The sequence below is a fragment of the Vanellus vanellus genome (genome assembly GCF_965231255.1).
Source record: "Vanellus vanellus genome assembly, chromosome: 1".
In the NCBI taxonomy this organism is placed as follows: domain Eukaryota; kingdom Metazoa; phylum Chordata; class Aves; order Charadriiformes; family Charadriidae; genus Vanellus; species Vanellus vanellus.
This window is the reverse complement of record NC_138905.1, coordinates 56,082,252-56,107,311: the sequence shown is the minus strand read 5'-3', so window position 1 is coordinate 56,107,311 and position 25,060 is coordinate 56,082,252. Positions and strand designations below refer to the sequence as shown.

Here is a 25,060-nt window from a genome sequence, read left to right as displayed (position 1 = left end):
CGTTTCCCAGGAAGCCCCATTTCCTTTCAATGATCCTGATGGGAGCCAGACTGTGGAGAAACACTTTGAAAATGAGCTGCTTTATCCAAACTCTCATTAGTTCATTCCTCGTCCAAACCGGTAATTCCCAAGTGGCTGGCAGGCCACTTGTTTTCTTCTTGATGCAATCTGCATGTTATAATGTTCTGCTGCAGGTCATTTCTGCTTTACAAATTCTAAATTAACCAAGATTTCCAAACCTTTTCTTTCTTTCAAGTTTTGAGGCATCCATGATATCAAGCTGTTAATTGTTTTTGCAGGATGGAGCTGGTAAACATTTTGTACAATGGTTTTCAGAATCCACTCAGGCACTTTCTATCTTCGGAGCCAAAAGAAATTTTTATTTCCAACTGGATTTTATGACTGCTCTGGATCATTTCCAGGTTCTCTGAAGAAGCCATTACACATTGATTTAGATTCCTCCTGGCTTGGATTTAGAGAATTGTGGTAGCTCTGGTTTCTGTAAGGACTTGACCAACAAAGATGACCAACTCGTGAGACCTCTCTCTACTAGAGAGCGCACTCCTTACCTCTGACAGCAGCGCTGATGAGGGGCTAAGCAGCAGCTGATTTGTAGGGTTTTAAGCACTCCCCATTGAGAAACGTTTCTCATGAAGTGTGGTACCAATTATTTATTTGCTCTACACGACTCCCATTAGTTTCCAACCACAGCGCATGAGCAGCTAGTAAATCTCCACAATTGCCATGAGCACCCACAAGGAAAACCTCCAAGACTCCCTTCCCAGCTACCCAAAAACCTTCTCCCTCCACTGCGAGACACCACCCTGAAGAGCCAAAAGTATGAAATTCAGCAATTTCACCACACAGTCCTCTGCTGTCGTAGTACTACAAAGCTGATTCTTCACCAACATAAATCAATGCAGTAGCAGTAACTTTTTTTTTTTTTTCAGAACAGGTAGAATAGAACAGACACTAGGAAAAAAAAAACCAATTTTTATTCAGTTGAAAAGAAGTCATTTACTCAATCACATTAACTATGCTAAAAATGTTGTTTGTTTTTTTTTTTTTTCTGACTACACCAGCAGTTAAATATTTTCAGCACCAATTCAGGACACATCAGTGACATTTATCACAACAGGTCTATTTCTTAATGTAGAAGGACATACTAACTTCAGTAGCTGCTACTGGGAAAGGAGTAAGCAGAAGACTGCCCTTTCTTCCCAAATACTTATCAGTGAGAGTAGCAACTTCTAGAAATAAATAACTGCCAAATTATCTCCCAAATCTTTAAATCGATCTTTTAAAAATAGAGTTAAAATAGATATCTTAATATGAGCTATCATAGATTTTATTTTTATGTGCTGAATACTCCAAAATGCGAGTAGTTGAGCAAGCATCCAGTACATAACTTTTTAAAATAGTTCTTTCCTCCCCACAATATCAACCCCACTTTTTTTTTTTAATCCAAGTCATGCTGGTTAGATCCCTATCTCTAGTGACTTCCCAGTAAACACCACGCTGTTTGATATCGCTAGGATATGCTACCATCCTATCAGTGACAGAAGTCAGTGACCTGGTGAAATACCACCAACTCACATGAACAGAAAATTCATCCAGTCATTGGCTCATTATCTCTGGACATCAAACAAATCCTAAGCTTTAATTTTTAAAAGTTTTTGTGGTCTTCCTCTTGCTGGGCCAGTTTAGAAGGTCATCACTGAAGGCAGAACTGATGAAGGCAAAGAAACCAAAAAGCAGCAGATAGTACTGTCTCTCTGTCCTTTTAAACAAATCAAGTTCGCACAAAACAAAAGGAGACAAGGTTAAAATGAAGTTTATTAGTTTTTTTGGTTTTTTTAAGCTTTTTTTATATAAAACTGTTTGTGAAACAGCTATTTTATTCCCATGGCAGAGTGACCCCTGAAAGATGCACTAACCCCTTTCTTAAGGCCTTAAGAAAAAAAATTATGATTTTTTTTGTTGTTGTTCCTTAAACCCAAATGTTTTAAAATTACATAATTTACAAAAAAACAACACCCCAAATAACAATATAGTGTAGGCTGTTGCACTGACATTCCCTCTTCCTTCTTTCGGAAAAGCAAAACATAAAGTAAAAAAAGGGCTAAGTGGATTTTCCTGATCAGTTTGAAGACACATTGACTCCACCAACATTCAGACTCCCTTTCCAGTTCCCCAATCTGGCAGGTAAACCATCTCCTCCTCTCACCTGCCTTCAAAACTGAAGGCAGCTTCTTGGAATGATTTGGGGGTGCATGTTTTTGCCACAAAGGTCAGAGACTCCTTTCCCCCACGTGGTACAGACATTCCCACATGAACAAGGTGTACGGGATCTAGCAAGCAGCAACTACCTCTTACTTCATGAGTCTCATGATCTAAGAGTCTTCAGACGTTTTTCAAGCTTCCACTATTAATATATAGTGTTTCTCAAAAACGGTAACCTCCCTACCCCACACACACAAGTACTGACACCCCATCACCTGCAACCATCCGAGCCTTCCTCCCACACCCTAAAACCAAATCATCATTATTTTGTTTGCCTTTTAAAATTGAACTTCCTTGGATGTTGTGAGAAAGAAAGCAAGTGGAAGGGAGACAAGTCCTGTTTGGAGTACTCCCAGTTCCGCCGTTCTTTCCCACAAAATTTTAGGCTTCACGAGCCTTGCTTTGATTTTGGATTGAGTATTTACTTTAGCTACAGTTTGCTTTTTTAATTTATATGGGGTTTTGTTAATTTTAATCAAAAGCATCAAAAGGGATATAGCGCACCTTTCATTTAAAACAAAGTCTTTCAAGACTAAAAAATAGATCTTTATATATATATATATTTATCCCTCCCTCTTTAATTCCCCCCACCTGTTTCCTTTTTCCCCCTCCCCTTCCCACTGTCACTATGGAGATTGTGTCCATGGAAACAGCTGGTTCAGACTCCTTGGTCAGATTCTGTGATGTCATCAGTCTTGAGTGTGATGTAAGAATTTATGAAGGAAGTGCTGGCATTGGCAGGCACGTCGAGAGGGGGCATGGCTGCACAGTGGGAGAGATTCCATTCAGTCACGAATGTCCACCGCTTTTTATCTCAACAGCCTAACCTGAAAAACAAAGCGAAACCGTAATATCAGAATGGTTCCTTCCCTTTGTCTGCCCCCACGCCCCCTCCCCCCAGGGCTTCAGAATAACCCACTTAGCAACCTACCACAGCAGTAACACCAAGAGCTCTTTAGTTTTGTGGACTAAAAACAGACGGAAGGACAACAATGAGTAGTTCATAAAAGCAAATCCATGTGATAAAAAGTATTAGTTTAACAGCCAGCAGAAAATGAAGTAAACCCAGCTACAGAGGAGGTCCAGGATGACAGAACAATCTGTGCCATGACAATGGCACAGCACTCTCACAGAACAGCTACCTCCAGCAGCCCGAAAGGAGCTCGTTTGCCTCACGTTCGCTCCTCATCTTGACTGTGAAAACTGGAAACAGAGGGGACCAAGCACGTTCAAATGTGATGACAGCTTCTGGGATGCCACACTGCCCCTCAGGGACTGGACCCAAACATTTTCATGTAGGTCACCACAATACCATCCGACAGTCGTTTTCAGTGAATATGTAGCAGATAGTGAAATCGGTATCAAAATTACAGTAGTCCAGCTGCAGGAACCAAATCTGGGAAATGGCTAGATTTCACAAGCTAAAGGTAAAGCTGCAATTAAACTAATTGGAGGGCAGGTAGTATTTCTTTCTCTTGCTTTTTGTTCAAATTGCCAGATTATGGTGGTGGAGACAGTTCACGGAAGGACTAAGCTTGTGATGTCTTTCAAGACAAATGTGGAAACATCCAAGTGCTTGGCATACTTGTTCTCCCTGTCCAGAAATTCTCTAGGGTGAGAAAATGAACTTCAGGAGTTTGCTAAGTTGGTGGAGACTCAGTTCAAAAGAGAAACTGCAGACAAAGTTAAAATTTCATTTCTCTAAGGTACAGTTCTCATTCTTAATCTGCACAGCTGAGAAAGCAAAGCTTGAAATAACATCTTCCTTTCTTCCCTCTCCCATAACACAAGTGAGCCCAGAAGCAATTTGTTTATTTAGTAAGGTGACTTACTTTGATATAACTTAGATAAATCCCTCCCCATCAGCTAGTGAGCTTGGGAAAAGGAAAAAAGCTCGCAACATAAGCAACGCATATGGAAAACAGTTAACGGCATTAGAGGTGCGCCTGGGAACGAAGTAACACCCATGTTTATTCATAGCTGGCAATTAAACTCCAGGAACCCTAACTAAGTGTGATACAGAAGTCAATGCTGTTCTGATTATCAGCACACCAATTAGATTACATCCCACAAGCCTACCTCTTGGCTGCAAATATCCCCTCATACAGGGGTGCCACGCTAAAAGCGAAGAAAGAGTCCGGCAAGTACATATGAAAAACAGACGGGTAAGCCATCGAGCTACAGCTAAAGGGGAAAGGAGGGAGGTTGCTAGAGAGTTCAGGCAGCTGACCTCTGTGGTATTCATTACTGTGCAACTGTGAGCCCTCACTGAAGGAGTGTCAAGGCCACGTTGCTGTCTCTGGCTCCTGTACAACTGCAGCTTGCCCATGCCTGGAATCGGTCCAGAGCATTAGGCACCGGCTCAGGGAGGAAACAGGCTCACCGCACAGAGAGAGTCCTTCCCCGCTCCTGGACAGGATCCAGAGCACCAGACTCACTCCCACAGTCACTCTCCAGATCTGGATTTGATCCAAATGTTCTAGAGGCAACTGGCTCAGGGAGAGAGAAGCAACAGAGACAGAATACATGGACTTGCCTGGATGTTATCCAACACGCAGGATTTTTCTTAACTTACTGGGCCTAGGAGTGAACCAGGACTAAAACAGCCAATAATCTAACAGCTGAGTGCCCATTCTGTCTTACACTAAAGCTAGCAGAAGGGCAGGTCCTGTACTACCAGCACTGCTACGGAATTCCTCTAAACTTCTTTAATTACCACAGTACTGCAGCATTTTTCTTTTTTTCTTTTTTTTTTTTTTTAAATAATTGGATCTTTTAGATTTGTATGGGTTTTATTTTGGGATTCAAGGTCAGGTTGGAGAACTTCATCTTTAAGACATTCTCAGAAACAAAAGGGGGAGGCTAAATAGGACCTTCAGATAAGATCTACTTGATGCAAAAGTGGATTTGGAAAGACACGGTGCCTTAGAGAGATGCCTAGTGCACATAGTGAACATGGTGCAGAGATTCCACAGCTTGCAAGGTCTTAAGCCAATACATTCCTACGATATATAAAAAAAAGAGTTAGCACTGGACAATAATGCAGGAAACAAAGCTGTGTAAAGGTCTCTGGGACATAGTAATGTTCACCAGCGCCTTAAAGAAATGGCCCCAAAAAATCACCACTGAGAAGACTTCTCTAGGGTTAAACAGTTTTAACAGATGCCCTGTCTGTGAGACTATCATCCTGTTTTGACATTATGAATTATATTGCCTTTTGTACTTTAAGGAAAAGGGAAAAGCTTAAAAGAATCCCAATGACCTTTACCACGGAAGGAAAAAGTGACTCAAATAATGAACTTTAAATACTGTTTGCATGGTAACCGTTTTAACACCACTCCAAAGCCAAAAAAGAATGCTGTTAAAAATGAAAAGTCACAGAACACGGCAAAGCTAAACCAAGTTAGCAGTCAGTTTACAAAGTATTATACGAAACACTACCTGTCTTCTGCACTGCACTAAACCCCAGAATTGTTTGATTAATCTCTCATCCTTCACAGAAAACACCATTAAAAGCACTTCACAATTACTTAACTCAAGAAACAGGTAAGATTTTAAGGTAAGGGAGGTGCCTGGAAAGCAAGGGAATGACAGTGAGGGGATTGTTACAATCAGCTCAGAGAACAGACATGAAAAAGCAATTTCACCTGCGTGATTGCAAGAAAGAGAAGCAACTAGCTCGAGTAAGAAATGCAACTGCGCAGCAAAATGAAGGCAAGAGACCTTGGGCTGCAGTTTATGGGAAAGGGTCCCAATAAGTATTCATTTGGAACCAAAAACATATTTAATTTAGACGTTCCTGTTGCCATCGAATGGCAACTTGGTGGAAATGAAACAAGAAACCCCAACCTCATTGCATTCCCTGGGTGCTAACTCCCACCTCTGTGCTACTCCCTCTTTGTGCCAGGATATCTGCCAAGCCACACAGTGAACCAGATTAGGAAAATGACCCAACTCGGATGCTAACAGGACAAAATGTAGTTTCAAACAAATTGAATTCCCCACCAAGTTCACATATGGCTGTATGAACACTGGGACTAGACAAAGGAGGAGGCAGGAAGAGCAGCGGGGGAGTTGGGGTACGAGAGCACAACCGCCGCTTTCCGCAGCACTGCTCACTTACGCTGACTTATGGCAACTACAGCCCACCCTGGATTCAGAACGAGGGGAGGTAAGGGGCCAGAGTAAACATTACAAACTTAGGAAGTTGTGGCCACTTGTGGATATAGTTCCACCTTCTATCACCCATGTGTGTTTGCAAAATAGAGGAAAATGCTAGTCTGAAAGGAATGTAATGGGCTCCTGCTAAGATTAATTTAATTATCCCTGTATTTACATTTCCAGAAAAAAGGGGAATCAAGATTATTGTAATCTTGAACTCATCAGTATTAGTAATTCTTCCTTACATACAAAATTCAAATAAATTCATCATAGTCTCTTATTTATACAGAAGCTTATACTACTACTCCGAGTCTTATGGAAAAAAACCTTTCAGATCCTTATGGACATGACGATGGCAATATGAAAGGAGATTGCTGCTACTGGTTTAGCTGGGAGAGTAATCAGGCAGTTGTAACAGCTAACAAGCTTTGCCTCTCACCGCTAAACAGAAGGAACTGCTGCAGAAATAAAAAAAAAGTGCAGTCACTAGCCTGAACACAATGGTAGCAGGGAAAAAAAAAAAAAACCAAAAAAACCACAGTTATTACAAATTTTCTGAATGTACACCAGAGCACCTTGATTTCTCACAGAAATGGGGAAGGCACCAGAGGTAAGGAGCCACAGAAAGCGGCAGGTGGAAACTGGTAACTCTCCCCAACTCACCTGTGCTTGCTTTTATTTCCATTCCCAGGAGTACACTTCCCCCCTCACCCCCGCTCCGACTGCTCTGTGCTGAGGCTGCCTTTCACCATCTTGTTCTGCAAGGAGGGAAGAGAGCAAGGAAGGAGGGGCTGACGAACCAGCAAGCCAAAAGGAAGAGGAAAAAGAAAATGAGGGAGAAAAGGAAGACAGGGGTAGGGAAAGTGAACATACAGAAAATGAGAGAGAAAAAGGAGTCAGTATTGGAACCAGACATAGATTTTTCAGACAGAGTTTTCCCTAGGACAAAAGCAGGCAATTCCACAAAAGTCAAGAGTTTGGGATATGAAAGCCTAGTTAATTTTAAGAAACACAGACTTTAACACAAAAAGGTAGAACAAGCTGAGAAACATCGCTTGGAATTGCCCCACAGATGGCTTAAGACAATCCAAGACCGCAGTGCCACTCAAAAGGTGAGGTATCCCACCCCCTTTATATCCTCCTCAGTGCCTCGGCATCCTCATCAGTTCTGTTGCAACAGCACTCGCTGTGACGCAGACACACAGCTAGTTGGATTTGTGAGAGGAAGCTAACCCTTCAAAAGATGATTAGTTTTCAGACACTGTTTTCCCTGTGATAAAAGCCGCTGTTTTGCAAAAGTAGCACATTCAGGACATGGATGGTTGAAGCATCAATGCTGACAGAAGGAAATGGGAAAGCTCACTGGGGAGCCCAGGGAAAGGCAGGACCAGTCCCTCTGGACTTCACTTGCTTACGCCTGAAGTGTCAAGCGCAGTTAATGAGGCAAGAAGCACCTTTGCTCTCCAGGAGCCACTTATTATGATGAGGTGTATTTACCGATGTGAGGCATGGACTGAAAAAGGATAAGAGGCACTATACTGGGGGACCTACGCAGCGCTAGCAGATTTATAAAGTTAGTTCTTCCACTCATTAACTACAGAACAGAAGAATGAGGTATCAGACAGCTACTAATTAGCTACTAATGTTAAACCAGTGTTACGTAAAAACATAGTTTTAAATGGTCTAATTGAAAGTCTTTCTTCCTCTCAATTGCTCATGTTCATATCATGCAAAAAATTGATGCACTTTATTCTCCAGTCATTCTAGAGCAATGGTTTTCAACCTTCCCGTTCCTGCCTCGCAGCTGGCTGGAACTCTCCTTTCCAGCCACTATAATGGAATGAACAGGGTGATCCTATATTCTGCCCTGCAGAAGGATTTGGAACAAACCAGTAATGATCACTGAACAAGAGGGTGAGGGCAGAGTCACAGCCAAACAAATAAAACTCTGCTTGACATCAAACGAACAATTCACGTCTTTACAAAGCAAAAGCTAACGAACTTCAGTGTCAAAAACAGCTGCTGGTGTTGAATGTCCATTTTGACGCAACACAGAAAGTGATCTGCAGTGAGATAAATTTTTAATTTTATTCAAAACTTATTGCCTCATGAAGTACCTTTATCAACTTAATTGGCGGTTTTCCTCCTCCCACCCCCCAAGATTACTTTAGAAACCAATGTGCCTGCTCAGTATCTTCTCCAGGAGACTGGATTCTGTAAAATGGTTGTTTCCTTTCACAGTTTGAACACCATCACTGCAAGTACTCATACACAGCAGCAGTGACCCAAGCCAGATATGAAAAGCTTTGACGCTACGTTTCCTGCAATACTTCAGACAGTGGGCAGCAAAAAAATAAACAGGCTTCAAAGATGTAACCTTCCTATTCTCTTTAGTCAACTATCCAAAGTTGAGCAGAGGGTGGCACTTAGGTAGTTGCATTCCACAGTAAGAGGAACTTATCCTTCCCATTTTTGTTTGGCAACATTTACAGGTTTGTGTAGCATTAATACATCAATTTGAGCTTGCTGTACATTTTCAACGCTGTTCCACAATTGTGCAGAATAATTTATTTTCTTTTATGATGAAAAGTAGGCCAGTTCTGGATAACAGACTGAATGCCCTCAGAATCTTCCAGCGCATTTTAAATACATGTGTATAAATACATCATATTGTGGTAGAACACCCGGAAAGGAACATGAGACTAATTCTTCTATGTTTACAAAAGACAGATTAAAGATAATCTGTGAAGACAAAAGACCACCAGATGTCAGTCTAATTCTAGGCAGAGAAGAGATATGCAGACAAGGACTAAATGGAGACTAATCCCTGCTAGAAAGCAACACAAGTCTTCCCTATTAACATTTACTTTCCAGCATATGCCACCCACACCCTTGCACAATTCCTTTTGTATACAACTGGCCACAAGAATAGCCATTTTTCTGGATACTTCTGAGCATTTAAAACTGGTGGATTGGTATCCACAGCCTCCCAGAGATGTATCCTCCCTTATGGGCTGGGAGGGGTATTCCCAGCACTGTATCATATTGCTTATATGTACAAAAGAGTATGTACTTTATGCCTTGTCTCTGCTTTCCATACGGACAGAGCAACAGCAGTCCAGCTCTTAGCACCACTGTGTTTGCAGGCTCCAGGGACACTCTGTTAAGGATGCCCAAACCCTAGGCAGAAGCAGCATGCTGAATCCACACTCAAAACCTGAAAATTATCATGGGTCTTCTGAAGAGTCAAAGATCTACAGAACAACTAAACAGACATATTTATTGAAGGCTGAGTGGCAGGAATCAGTCTAGTTACTATCACTAGTTTATAACTCCACTGGTTCATGAGGTAGTCTAAATGTTTCCAAAAACTGGTTGAAACTTTTCCAGGAGCCATTTTAATTCCTCCTTGCATCCTCAGTAAATCCAAGGAGAAAAATCACTGACAGTTTCAATGTAGCACTCGGAGACAGTGAGCAGTGTAGTGATTCTATCACCGAAGACAGGAAATGAAGCTGGGCTTTCTAAAGAGTCATCACAGATCTAAAGAACACCTGAACAAATAGGGCAAAAACTTAATTTATCTGTTTAAACTCTCTGTATTCTTCTCAAGTTGATGTTTGCCCCCAGAATATACCACAAGCACACATCACAGAAGAATTCATCTAAAAGCATCTCTGACTACAGATGTTATCCAGGTATAAAATTACTAATCCAAATGTAGATACCAGAAGAGGGCAGCAAAAAACAGGTCTAATCCAAGAGAGGATTCTTACCTTGTGCTTGGGGCACCTCACTGAGAAATTCTCTTCGTTTAGTAAACAATCTAGAGAAGAAGAAGACAGCAATTTATTACTTTTTTACTAAAAAACACCTTGAATAATACATCATATGTGTTAATCTTGCCTCACAGGTATATTTTCCATTCAAAGATCTCCTATAGGAATACTATGTTATTAGCAGGTTCATCCCTTCCACCCCCAAACTTTTAGCAAATAAAATTACTGAACACCCCAAGTGACAATGTCGCCTGGATTACCAAGCTAAATCCAAGCATCCCCAGTCTCCCCAGTCCTCTTTATAGAGTAAGAATCACAAAAGCAAGTCTACGAATCCTTCATCCCAACCCCCTTCAGCTATTCCAGCCTTCCTTGCTACAGCACAAGGAAGACGAATGCATTCATCCAATCTGAACAGATGATCCCTGCTTTATACTTCATATGAAAATTGATGCCTTTCATCCTTACCCCAAGGCCCTGCCAACATCAGGGGGAGAAGGGGTGTGTGTCTCTAGGTATGGGTGTATATGACAGTTTATTTGCAATCCCAAATCCTGGTGATCAGTTTACACTTTGACACTATGGTAGTCAGGTCACTCATGCTGCTCTTGGATCTGCTTCCATGACTCGTATATGTGAAGCTTCTATGATCTAAGAAATAGTTTAATTAATGATTTAATCCTATTACGGAAAGTGGGGCACCTGTGTAGAAGTGCTTATGTGGGAACAAATTAAGCAATACTGTTGTTTGAAGAGCATTTCTGTAGTGGCACTGCCAGTGTAAGTGTTGCTTCCCCTCTCACCCTCCCTCCCACTCTCTCCCTCCCTCCCAGACGATGCCTCTAAAGGATGCCAAGACAGCAGCTCAAGGAACTTCAGCTCTATGCCCACACCAGGAGCACCACCAGCCAGCTCTGTGTCTTCCAGGTACCCTGTATTTCACCCTCACAGCCAAGTGAAAAAGCAGCACTCTCCTGAGAGAATTCAGCTGCCTTCCCTGGGCACCCTGAACTGCAAGGCCACCTCCCAACCTGCCCGAACTGACTTTGTTCTTTCAAATAGCCTCATGCACTGAAGACAGGCTGATTGAGCACCTTCAGCACCATCACCACCCTCAATGTGACCGACACCATGGGAATTCAGCAAGGTGCTTATGACCTCCTGTCTGCTCCAACCTACCCAAATAGCTAGCAAGTAAAGAAGCACAATGGTAAATAAAATGTGCTAATTTAAAACGCTCTTAAGTATGTAGCATAACCAGCGCTACCTGCTGTTTCAATCTGCTGGAAGAGTTTAGCAGACAGCAGGAGACTGCAACTGAAGCTTGAGGGAAAAGCTTTCTAGACACCCAAGCTTTGGCAGAGCATCCCTCTGCTATGAAACACTTATGTTTCAACATGAACGCCTCTGGCCTGAATCAAAGGGAAACAGCATGTAATAGGCTAAGTTACTTGAGAGATTTTAGCGAAGGGGAATAAAACCCTTAATCCTGCCACAGATAACAATTTCAAATGCAGTATTAGCAAATAGCAGGAAATAAATAAAATGTTGTCTCATTATAAGGGCAGGAATTGTACATTTAGATTACAGCATGAATTAGCACTGCATAATACAGCAATCATCAAAAATATACAGAGCAATCATCAAAAACATACACAGTATGTTAGAACAGGATGGAGTTTTCTTCTTTCTTGGAAATCCAACATCGGTAATGAATGCACTTCTCTAGCTAGTACATCAGAAAGGAAGATTGTACAAGGATCAGGAAGCACTGTCAGAAACCTCGTACCTCATGCTTGATCTGCACACGGAGCTCAATTTCTTACTAGGGTTGGCATTTTTGTTGCAAATACTAATAGCAGATCCAATTAACAGCAATTTTTTGGTTTCTCTTAAGGGACAACTATGAAAAATTTCATCAGCTCACTGTAGAAAATCAGCTGAATACCAATAAGGCAAAACTTGTTCATCATTACAAAGCTGGCCTGGATTTCAGTTAGCAGTTCCAAGTATTTTATATCACAGATTACAATTTATCATGAAGTCACCAGACACATAGCTATGATCAGTTCATTGTGGCAGAAAGGGAAAAAGAACCGAGCCTCGTCCTTGTTTGTGCAGATTTCTCTCCATAAAGTAGTCCGGGAAAACCTAAGACATTTTTAATAGAAGCAATTATTCTTCTGTAAGCTTCACACTTTGTCTCACCCTGTGTTCTGCTTGTTACTCATCTTTAACGATACTTGTGAAGACACAGGATTTCTGTTCTCTCAAAATTCGTTTTATTTTGCTGCTACTCTTTTCCTAATTTACAGTCAAAAATCTTTTGTATGTGAAACTGCCTCAACATGTTGTGGGGACAAGTGTGCTGCAACAATCAGGATCTGACTCCAGGTGGGGATGAACAAGCAGAGGGAGAGGATACAAAATTTCAGAAAACAAAGATCCTGTTTCCATGGAGACGTCCCTAGGACTAAGTTATCTTGAGACATCAGAGGCTCTTCATAAATTTGGACAGACAAAAGCCAAACACAGACAATCTTAACCACAGTAATTTCCATATAAAAATTACTTAAGTGGCACTACTGATCTTGATTTTTATGCAAATAGCTAGGAGGAGTTCAGCTCTCTTGCATCCTATATTGCCAAAGATTACTTTGTATGAAAAGATATTAAAAGGAAGGCTGAATTAGGCTATATAAAAGCATCCATATGTACGAACTGGCAGCTTATGAAACCACATGCCTTGCATAGCAGCCAATTAGCAACAGCGGTGCAAAACCTGGCTCCTCACCAGGGTGGGATTGGAAGCCGACCATCAGCGCAGAAGCCAGAGCCCTGGTCGCACCACCGGGCCAGCCTTCAGTGCTGCGAGTAACTGAAGTAATTCTGAGATATTTCACCCTCCAGACCTTTGCAAAAAATGTACTGCCTTTCAAATGAGGCACAGTCACTGACAGGGTACTAACTTCTAATCCACACCAACGCAAAGGTAAAACATGCTCACAGTGCAACTGCCTAGGAGTATGGCGTGCATACTTCATCTCAGCTAAGGCATGGCCACTCCAGGGATGCTACAGAACTCAAACACCAAGTGTTTATGCCTCACATACCCTGAAAAACACTCCAGCAAGTGTTTTCTGATTATTTTTTTAAGATGCAATACCAATCATACATATTCCAAAAGCCTCAGAGCCCTTATAAACATCAGCAGAAACTTCTGAGGATTCAGAACGGACCTGTCCCAGATCCTCAATAAAACAAAGCGGCACCATCCTTCAAAGCAGGATGGTCATCTTCAAATGAAACTACCACAGAGCTCAAGTACTTGAGAAATATCCACATCCAGTTCACTACAGGAAAGACAGCAGCACTGCATAACCAATAAAAAGGGTTTACAGGCAGACAGCAAGCTGAGGAAAGAGAAAAGAATGCTTATTTGCTTCAAGGAAGCATACATCTGCTTGGGCATAAATGAAAATCAAGTCCTATTCCATGTAGCTTGCTTATTTCTTTTACACAGATTTATTGGAAGAGTGGCTATAGGTTAAGACAGCTTGATTACACCCATAGATAAAAGCAACTGCAAACAAGGTCTTTTACTGTCATACCATCAGGCTGAAATTTTGAATGCTGAGATTCTACTTCAAGCTGGGATCTTTTGTTTGTTTTGGTTGAAAACTTCAGCTAAAGCAGCCTAACAATTTCCTTAAAACTCTTTCTTGGAAAAAAGTTATTCTGCCCATGTTAAACATCCCAGGGAATTTTCTCTGAAAAGCTCCACTAGGACCTGAATTTTAGCCTTGCCAGCTTACTACAAAATCAGCAAATAGGACTCTTTGAAAGGAGGAATGGGGATTTTAATCCGCACATCCTCAGGAGAGCCTTCTTTGATTTTAGTTGTTAGGTCCTTTGAAAATTCTACCAAAAATACTTTTGTTTGGGGGTGAACAGGTCTTTCCTATAAACAAACCTCTGGCCTCAGATTTAAGCACCAGACCCAAAAGCACTGAAGCTGTCAGGGGACATTTCTAAGACTTGGGCACCCTGCAGGAAGAAGGTGACCGTTTCAAGACTACTGCTAGTAGAAGTTAGGAGCAGGGAATCAAGGATGAGTGTCAGCAGAAGGAGGCCAAGACTGAATCAGGATTGATTCAGCCAGAAGGTTGGAGACTAAGAACTAGTAGGATAAGGCACAGAAAGGTGAACATCAAGGGCAATAAACAAGAACAAACGGGGACAAGCAGGGTTAAGTGTGACAAGGAGATAAGCTAGGGGAACCAAACGGGACTAAGAAGCCTAAAGATGAGAAATAGAGCTAGGAGCAAGAAAGGAGAGGAGGAAGCCAGAATGTCAGCTAGAAAACTGGGCAAAGGAAAAGCTGGAAAGGAGTAGGGAGAACTGGTTCTTACAAAGAGACTGGGGTAAGAAATTTGAGAAGGGGAAACTTGGACCAACTAGATAAAGAGCCTGTGGCTGGTATGAAGAGCCAGAGTGGAGAACATACCAGACACATGCAGATTGAAGAGGAAGAAACATAAAGGAAAATGTATAAAGAAACAAAGAAAAGTCTTTGTTCTCACTAAATCGCACTCTTCCTGGAGTGAAACCAGAGATTCACCAGTTATACCACTACTCTGCTATTTTTTAAATATGTTTGTGAAACTCACAAAGCATCCCATCTCCATGCAGCTCTAGTCCACTAAGTGGCTTGCAATTTATTAATGCCATATTACTCAAAGGAGGGAAATTAGCTTGGAATGGTGCACTCTGACAGATGGCCATGTGACAATGTGATGTCTCATAAAAAAATTAAAATAAAATGAAGTAAGCATAGCCTTGCAACTTGAACACAAAAAGCTACTCTAAAAAACCCTCAAAGGTCACAAAGTCAAGACAAATGCAAGGAAAAAACAAATTTAATGTAGCCCACTTCTACATGTTATATGGTAAGCCTATTATATTACATTTAATATGGACTATTATTATTATATACTAGTTTTTGTAAAGGACACTGCCTCTTCCATGCATAACACAGAACTGCTCTTGGGAATCAGTCATGACTGTTCAGTAAATTTGTCATCTGGAAGATCCTACCGCATTTGCTGAAGTGGAGTAGTTAATGAGGAAGGTATATCTGAAGAAAAAAGGCAGTATCTTAATTTTGGTACCCGTTTAGAACATAGAAAATGCTACATACTGTACCTAGTAACACAAGAATTCCAATTAAGCACCCCAAACTACTTTGAACATTCACTATATTTTTTTTTTGTTTTTTCATGGTATTGAAAGGGCAGTCACAAAGCAGAAACAAATTACTAAACACAATATGAACACAAAACTGATGAGTCTGTCCCTCAAACGTACTGTAATGAAGAGTTTTTTGATGTTCATGAAACTCTTAGGCATGAACATCACAGAAAATTCCACAGTTCCACTTTCAGAACTGAGATGGGATCATATGGAGTAAATAAAATACAGAATCAGTGAGGACAACATATGCTCATGAATGAGGACCCTTTCATCCTACAGGCTGAGGTAGGGCCTTACAGAAAAAGATGTCAGTCATTAATAAGGCAATCACTATCTTATAAGATACATTCATAAGAACCCAAAATTAAACTTCCATTACATCCTTATTTCTGGCATTTTTTTTTTTTGAGTGTGCAATTTTTACAACCTGAATAATATTTCTTTAGCACCTTATTTCATGTAAAATCAAGGATTCTCCCTCTATACTGTGGTACTAGTAGTATTCCACTACAATATTAATTTCATAAAAAACATTTCTATTAGAATAAAATGCGGTGCTCGAATAAGGTGGGATTTCACAGTGAGAGGTGCAATGCAGTCATTCAGAAATGAGCATACCTACTTCAAACACTCTAACATTTGAAAAACAGCATAAAATACTTGGTGAAACAAGTGGGCTGCTGTGGAAATGGGATAACAAACAGTAAGCTTGCAATTATTTGCCAGTCAAGAGTTGTAATCTTGAATCCCTACCTGCTTGTTATCAGACTAAGTTTTGTATGATAGAAGTGAGTTACAGAGGACTGAAATAGTGGGACATTATTCATTCCAAGCTGGGATTTTTTACCCAAGAATAAAGTTTACTTCCATGAAAACCTTCACTATCGTACACAGAACGCCAACTCACAACCCCAGGCTTATAGCTGGAGATAATATAATCCAAACCATCAGCTTGTCCAATGATGAAAATGGGACCTACTCAAGAGACTGGCTGAAATACTTTTAAGGAAGGAGAAGGAAGGTTGTGCTGCAAGTGGCACTGATGATTCTATAAATACTTTGCACTTGAAATCATTATTATGACCATCCATAGGAGTGCAACCCTGAAAGAGGAAACACGTTTCTGGTCACTTGCACCCTTTTAACAACAGATTTCTATTTTTCCAAGAAAAGAGCGGTCACTTCTCATATTGCAGCCAAATTTCAGTCACTGTAGCTGCATTCCCCAAAACCAGGCTCTTTCTGCACTTTCAAGTAGATTCTTTTTCATTACAAGTTCCATCTTGTCACTACACGTTATCGTACACTGTTTATCTGATGCCATTTCTCACCACTTATATTACTGTATCTTCATAGTAGGTAAGAAACCGAGAGGGAATAAATCTGTAAAGTACCTTAGAGTTATTTAGTATCGTGTCGTTTTGAATAAACATGAAATACAGTTAGCATGTTATTTGTTCTTACCTGCATCGATGGCACATGGGTAATGGTATCGGAAGGAGCAGCCTTTGTTGTAGCAGCCTAAGGTGGCTCCCGGTTCCTGGCAATGGGAACATTTCTGAAAGGCAAACCAAGAAACAGCAATGAAGACTGCAATCACCTTTCCAAATATCTGTATTTTCCTGGGAATTTTATCAACCACATTCCTCCACAAATTTCTCAAGTATCACAATGTTAGACTGTATCTTTCCACACCACACAAAGAAAGGCTTTTTGACTAGGCAACAACATAAGCTCTTTCAAATAACCAACTTTTCAGCTGTATTAACCAGGCAAGTGATACCAAATGTTCAAATCAACCATTCGGAAAGAACTTGAAACACTTCTCCAATCTGTTGCACTGGCCTATGTTTCAGTACGTGACAATGACATCAGTCTTAAAATTGGAGGAAAAGAGCTTTTTTGAATCTACATCACCTTTAAAATGAGAATTAGCATGACAAAGAATGATTTATAGAAGATACCATTAGTGTAAAAGTAATTTGGTTACATCATTTTCATTATCACTAGCAGTCCAAGAGAACAAGCCAAGCTGAACATTTTTTCACATGTGATCAAAAAAGGCTTACTGAGAGCAGGAGAAGATGCCATCCAGGGAACATACCTCACTGTCACGGAAACGGTTTATCTCCGAAAGAAACGCCTGCAGTGCTAGAAAGACGCTCATACATTTATTTTCAAAGTAGTAAGACTCATCTGATGACCACATTAAATTTCCAGTTTTCAAATCCTATTGACTGGTCAATGATGTATTTAACCGTATTATCAGACAGATGTGAATGCAGCAGAATGAAAGCCACCCATCTGAATGACTTAATGAACGACCTCGGAAAGGAGGCCTATCGTGCATCTCATTCAGACAGCAACTTTATTTCTTGAATGTACACAGTAAGTGATTTTCATTAACTAATCTAACATTCTGATGAAAGCCAAGTTCTGACAGGTTGACATTTTTCCCTTCTAAAAAGAAAACAAGGCACATATGGCAGAAACCAAAGGCTAAGAGACCACTACTATTTAAAAATTAAATCACAAATAGACTTTAACAGAAAAAGATGACCTACAATAAGTAGGTCAACTACAGAGTGTCCTACTTAAGAAAACACCAGAATTTTGGTTTTGCTGATAAACACAACCAACACTGCAGTAAGGCCTTACATAACTGGTACAATTCACCTTGAGTTTAGGCCATAAGTAGCTGCCTTTGGTCACTGACTGCACACAGAGAGATGATGACAATGATCTAAACTCTCTTTTTCTATTGGAAAAGCTAGTGTCAAACTACATGCGCTCTATTAACACTATCAGCAAGCTACACCTGTACAGCACAAAACAGATGTGCTCAGACCAGCAGTGCACCTGGCACTGGACAAAAGCATGTGTTTTTTTAACCTGTACGGGGAGGCTCATATGCCAAGATGGCCATATCAGCTAGACCACACTTCTTCACATCCCTGAAAAACATACATGTGGCAGTGGAGGTCTACAGAATAGATGTGGCTAAAGATAACAGCCACAGTGAAGTTCCTTGCTCTGCACAGTAAACAGGGTTTTGGTTACAATATTTCAAAAACCACTAAGAATATGTGACAGTCATTGCTCTTCCTACTATTCTAGGCTATGCAGAGATGACTATAGTTTGTATTTAAATGACTGAATGAGGATGCAAGTAAAACTAGCTCCAGCCATAAACCAGGTGGTCCTCTCCAAATCAAAGCAGATGTAACTAACAGAAAAGCTTGCGAGATGTCAGTTCTCACGACATCTACAACTGCAGTCTTGAATACTGCCTTCTATTTTCAGTTATGCAAAAGCATCCTGAGCCTCATCTTCAGTGCTCCCTATTAAATTGTGTCTATCTTCTAAGCAGTGAATGTGTATCATGACAAAGTATTGTAGTATTTATGATGTAAGGAAAGCATCCCTGAGGCCTAGAGACACCCAAGCAGCTTATTTTTGCCTGTCAGAACACAAATGCTAGGTAAAAAAGGTTAAAAAAAAAAAAAAGTAAATCTAAACCAGTACTTAAACGCTCACCAAAATGTATGGACCTCTAGCCAAACTGCAATGTAATTCACTCTCTCATGGGAGTAAACCCAAGTTTCACATATAGAAAATGTCTTTTCCTAGCTATGAAGTCAAGCCTAGAAGAATATTATGTACTGGCAATAGTCCCAGATTCACCTATGCCAAATATTCACAAAGCACAGTTTGAGGAGTTCTGAACCACAGCTCTTTACCTGTATGCTTTATTCTCGCTTTTAGATGTGGCTGACTGAGATTAATTATTCTAACAGGACAGAACCCAAATTGACTATTCTTTTTGAACACAGAAATTAATTTCTAGTTTTGTTCCTCAGAGGCATTCTGTCCTCCCCACTTTATCTCATCTTTGAAGTACCATCACACTGTTGCAACAGAAGAGGTCACCCTTCCCTGGAACACTGTGTCCTGTACAGAGGAGTCAATAAGAGCATAAGAACTACAACAGTGGAGATTAAACTGCAGCTGTGTAAAATATTTCTTAACACTAAAAAGGCATGTCTTAAAAGAGTGTACTGTGCGATACAACCGAAAACAAGACGACCCCTAGCAAAATTTTTTATACTTTTCCAAATGTTAATTTAGTCTTTGAACTTACTCTTTGTTGCATCTAGCATGGTTCATCTTGCTATTCTGAAACTTGCAGCAGAAACACGACAGGCATTTTGACAAATTTTAAGCTTGCCTGTAGCCCTTAGCTGAGAATGGGTACGGAATACCTTCAAATCGGCTGTAGTTAGGACTGATTAGACAAGAAAAGTGGGTAGTTAAGATGCCAGAGCATGAGCATCAAGCCTTTCATTTCCTTTTTTTTCAGTCTGCCAGACCAACTAGATTATTACCAAGGTTACCTGCAGCTACGCCCACAACAGCAATTCCCCAGTGGACTACAATACCATTGACTGCTCAAGGCAGAGATCATCTGCTGCTGCTGGCTCCCCTGCTGCTGAACAAGTCTCCATTCTGGCAGATGCTTCTGCTTTTCACAAGCCACTGACAGTCTAATGGCCCCATTTCTTCTACCTCCTGGGACCCCCGACCATCTGCTTCTTTCAGGGGAAGCTGGGGGAACCACATACACAATAACTACTCTTTTCTTTCGAGTTCTTTCTTCTTGACAAACCACCGAGTGCCTGAACAAAGCAGACACCCTACAAAGCTGTATGGTTCTAAAAAAACTTACTAGTCTATCACTTAATCTTTGAAGGAGACTATCATCATGTACTGCCACGTGGTTTCCAAATATATCCAGGTGTTTCTAGAAAGACAGAACAAAGTGATTAAAAAAAATTCTGGACGGTCTCAGTCGTCTTTTGCAAGACATCACTGCTGTGCCTTAAAAGATAAAAAGATGCATAGTTCCTGTGAGGACTTTTTGTGACTTTGGTCAGAACCCTTATCCTTATGTATCTGTGTTTCAAAACAAAAAGAAAATAAAAGATGTACACTGCAACTAGAAAAACATTCTAAAACCAAAATAAAATCACAGAACTTCATACAGGAAATGTGTGAATTGGGCTTAATGACCACTAATAACGCTCTTTGGTCCATGAGCAAATTTTCACCCAAACTCCACCATCCTGCAGCTATTCACCAGCAGATGGTAGCAGCCTGCTTGTCACTTGTAAAGGAATTATAGCATTCTTAGCCAGGGAAACAGCACTCAAGCCCTCATGGGAAGAGAAATTCCTTTTGCTCAGTAAGCAGCCTGCTTAACCTCCCATGCTTGAAAGAGCTGAAGGCTGGTACTTGGAGTGTGCTCCCAATGGGAGGTGCCAATGGATAGTAATCATTGCCAGGCATCTAATCAACTCCTGGCTCAAATTAAAAATAAAAAAAATAAAAAAAAAAAAAAGAAGAAAAAAAAGACCACACAGCGAAGATTGATTCAGAGGTCCTATCTCCACAATTCATCTCTGGCCACAAGGCACATATATCTCACTTAGAATAGGCTGGAGAGACTGAAAAGTGCCATTTAGAAGAGACACTCCATCCCTTGAACTAAATTATCAATAGTATTAAAGCCAGATACATTGTCTCTACCTCTCCACGCTATTAGCAGCCCATCTCTTCCTGGCTACAGCCCATAATTCTCTGTCTACCAAAATGAAGTAACACACAACCTCGAAGCATGAACAGTTGGGGGACAGCCACCACAGAGCAGTAACAGAGCTGCTCCGATTCATTCAAAATACTAAAACATGCACTAGCTATACTACTTCTGCTTTAAGTGCTGGTGTTTTTTTTTGTTTTTTTTTTTTTTGTTTTTCCTGCAATTTGTATTTGTTCATTACTACAACAGTAAACTCTTCTGAGAGCACACTGCTCTCAATGTAATAAATAGGGGTGTGTTTTTACGGTACCTTTTTTTGCCTCACTTGGATTTGTAACACATAGGTGTTAGAATATAAACGTGTCCTGGGTTACCTACCTCCCTTCTCCCGACCAAACGCAAACTCGTAGGCTTGTGAAAAGAAGTGGCCCAAGCTGCTCAAGTAAAACACACACCTTAACTTTTCTCTTTGGCTGTGCACTGACAGAGATAATGTCTCTGTCTAGGAGTACTGGAATCCCACAGGGACAGGGTTTTGCTAGTGGGAGGATGGGACCTCCAACATATTCTGGGTAGTAGCAGGAACGGTTGCTTAGAAGGAGAAATTAATTGCTTCTGCCTAACAGTAATGTAAGATGTTTTCAGATTATTCCTATCTTTCTTGTGGAACAATTATCAAAGAAGTTTAAGCAAGGACACTCACAACAGAGGCAACTATATCTTATTTTCTACTGTCTATAATCCAAAGAGTCTTTTCTCGCTGATCAGTTGCTTCTTTCAGTTTGCTCACCTGCACCCCACACTCAGGCCTCATTCTAACTTCCACTCTTCCAAGCACCAGTTTTTCCTTTGCTCTGCTCTGTTTTCTTCCCTTTTCCTTTGCTTTGCTTTCTAGGTATCTCCTTGTTTTTCCCCTTCTTGCATACCAGTGTCAAGAATGCATAAACAGAATAAAATGGAAGGCAACAACTGAAGGTTACTAAAAAAGAAAAACAAGCAAAAAAAAGAAATATATATATATGGCATTAATTATACAGGTACACGTCTTCACTTTACACGTTACATGCATTTTTCAGACACTCTCCTTCGCCTGTTTAAATTATAAGCTTTTAGGGAAATAATTGCTTCTGTATAATTGCACTGCACGAATGCAGATGTAAGATAATGAGGATTTCAGAGTCAGCTGCAATATTAGGAAGGAGGGCCTTCTGACTATTTCTGATTAAACAGTTGGCAGGCTAGGCAGAAGCTCAGATTTAATATCCAGGCAAAAGGGCAACAGAAGCAGCAGGCAGCCGCATTCTCTTTCCTGGAAAGCGGGATACAGAGACAACTTACTCCAACGAGCTACAAGGAAAATGAAAAAGAAAAAATAAAATTTGTACTGTTTGCTGTAGGAGAAAGGAGTAAGTGATTTTGGAATACTGCTGCAAAAAGGGATTGAGATGAAAAAAGAGAAGTTGGGCAGAGATTTTTAGGGAACAAGAGAGGAAAACGGCACTTTCACTCTGATGTGCAGATACTAGTTAATGAAAAAATTTGCTTATGTGACTGAGGCTAGAGATAACCAGTACTTAAGGACACAGAATTATAAGTTTCCATTTCCTGTCAAACAATTTAAGCTCTCCAAAAAGCAGGCACAGAATATCAGAAAAATGAACCCCACAATTAAAAAGATAAAAAATCTTTAAACTTGCATTATTAGAAATTATCTCTTGCCAACAACGATATACTCCTGTAGCAAGCAAATCAAGAAATAATAAAATAGTCACTGATGTAAAATTGGGCAGCTATCTTCAAGAAACTAAGGACACATTCAGATTCCAAGATCTCAGCACACAGACAAATCGGTGATCTGGAAGATGCTATACTAATAAAGTTGCATTAGGAAACACAGTAAAAAGTCAGAACTGCAGTGCTGCATGGGCTGCTGAAGCACAAAGGGAAGCTGCAACTCAAAATGGATGGCATGGGAAAAAAAAAAAAGAAATACAAGAACTGAAAAGCATCTTAAAAAAGGGGAATCTTATTCAGTACATACAAAACTGATTAAAGTACAACAGAAGCACTTGAAATGAAGAACAGAGCATTCTATTTCCTTCAACCCAAAGGAAAAATAGAAAGTAAGAAGAACAGAAATAAATGGTTAGTTTTGACAAGGAATAGTTTGCCAGCAAAAATTTCTAAGGTCCTATTGCAGACACTTAAGCTATTCAACTGAACTAACAGAGACTCTCAAAAAAGGGGGGTGAACAAAAAGGTATGAAAACTTGCGAAGTCTGCAATATTATCCAAGGTAGTCAGATCTCAAATTGATGGTGGTAAAGAGCTGCAAAAAGATCTTACAATCTCTCATCTCAAAATGGAGACGAAAATTAATGTTCTTAAGTACAAAGTCATACACATGGGGAAAATATTTTCACCTATGCATATATGTGATGACAGACTCTAGATTAGCTTGTACTACTCATGGGAAGGTATTAGTAGTCATCCTGGACAGAAACATCACACAGTCCCTGCAACTGCAAAAAAAAAAAGACAGCCAGAATGTAAAAAGAAAGGAAAAGAATTGATAATGAAACCCAACTCTTCGTTATGTATTACTCTTGTAGTATCCTGCCATCTTGAATATTGTGTGTGGTTCTGGTCACCCTTATCAATAAAGGAATACAACAGATCAGGGGGGAAAAAAAAAAAATAATAAAAAAGAGAGAAACCACAGAAATAACTAGGAATATAAAGAGCTTCCATATGAGAAAAGACTAAGTCTTTTGGAAAAAAGATAACCGAAGGGGAATTGAGATGGTGCGACTAAGTGGATGATTCTTAGCCATTTCCAAGTAGGAAGAGCAGACAATGAGTTTAAATTTAAAATAAATCCGCTTTTTTTTTTTTTTTTTCCACACAACAAATAATTAAACTCATTGCCAAAGAATGCTGCACTGGCCAAAAGATAAGTGAGTTCAAAAACAGATTAGACAAATTCATCAAGGACAGGTAGGCCACTGTCTGTTGAACACAGTGATCCAAAAGACACTACTCTAAAGCTGTGATTGATGAAAGCAGGGAGAAAATATGCAAGTAGCACCCTCTACATGTCTGGTTTACTACACACCTCTGAAGATAACTGCTCCTGGCCATTGCTGGAGACAGAACGCCACAACAAAAAACATTTTTGCACCTGCCTGGGATTGCAGTTCTTTTGCAGACCAAGAGATTTGATTGTGAAATTCCACAATGAACAACAAAAAAAACCCCATGATTATTCAAAAGAACGCAGGCACCCAGAAATTATACTGTTACTAGTTTTTAAGGTTCTTCAGTCTTACCTCGATAACAGCAAGGCTAAGCTAAACTGTAACACTATATCAAGGGTTGAAATTTGATCTAAGCAATAAATTCATGTTCACAACTCCATACAAGCCTAAGTGTTTCATTCACTCGGTGGAGTGATCAAAGGCTTAAATGTGCATGAACATACTCTAGGAGACGAGACTGGTGAGAAGCTGAGAAAGTCACTGAGAAGGATGAACCCTGCCCGCCTCTCGAACAATGGAAGGAGAAAAAAAACCCAAATGAAATAAGGACAGAGCATAACTGAACCAGAATAGATTAGATACTTCAAGAGTAAACTGATGGTTAACTGAAATAGATTTAGCAAAACTGAGAAAAAAATAGTAAATTTCAATGGCAATGAAAAAGCATGTTTAATTTCAAATTAAGCAGGCTAAGTACATGCCTTTATAGCCATTTCATATTTTAAAAGGAATATTAAAATAATGCATAGACTACCAAGTCCAAGACGACAAGAAATGTGTCTTATTTCCTTTGATGACAAAGAGCCACCCTGAATGAGAGAAACATTTCAGACAACCACTTACAAGTATAGGGATTTGAATTTGCTAAAGCATGCAAGGCTAGCAGAAAAAATTACACCGTTTATGTTATCTTGGCTAGTCATTTGGGGAATTAAATGTGCAACAATAAG

General features: G+C 40.2%; 1 protein-coding gene across 2 annotated transcripts in view; it reads right to left on the bottom strand.

Annotated features, from left to right (window-relative positions):
* Positions 1 to 2,860: 2,860 nt before the first annotated feature.
* TCF20 (transcription factor 20) overlaps positions 2,861 to 25,060 on the bottom strand; it is a 62,442-nt gene continuing 40,242 nt past the window's right edge. Inside the window, exons 3-6 of one of the 2 annotated variants that reach the window (XM_082498818.1) lie at positions 16,941 to 17,034; positions 10,221 to 10,270; positions 7,108 to 7,235; positions 2,861 to 3,110 (exon numbers count right to left, since the gene is read on the bottom strand). In XM_082498818.1, coding sequence (XP_082354944.1) covers positions 7,152 to 7,235; positions 10,221 to 10,270; positions 16,941 to 17,034 — 228 coding nt within the window. In that variant the 3' untranslated portion in view covers positions 2,861 to 3,110; positions 7,108 to 7,151. The remainder of the gene's footprint in view (positions 3,111 to 7,107; positions 7,236 to 10,220; positions 10,271 to 16,940; positions 17,035 to 25,060) is intronic. The other variant, XM_082498819.1, reaches the window with a different exon arrangement.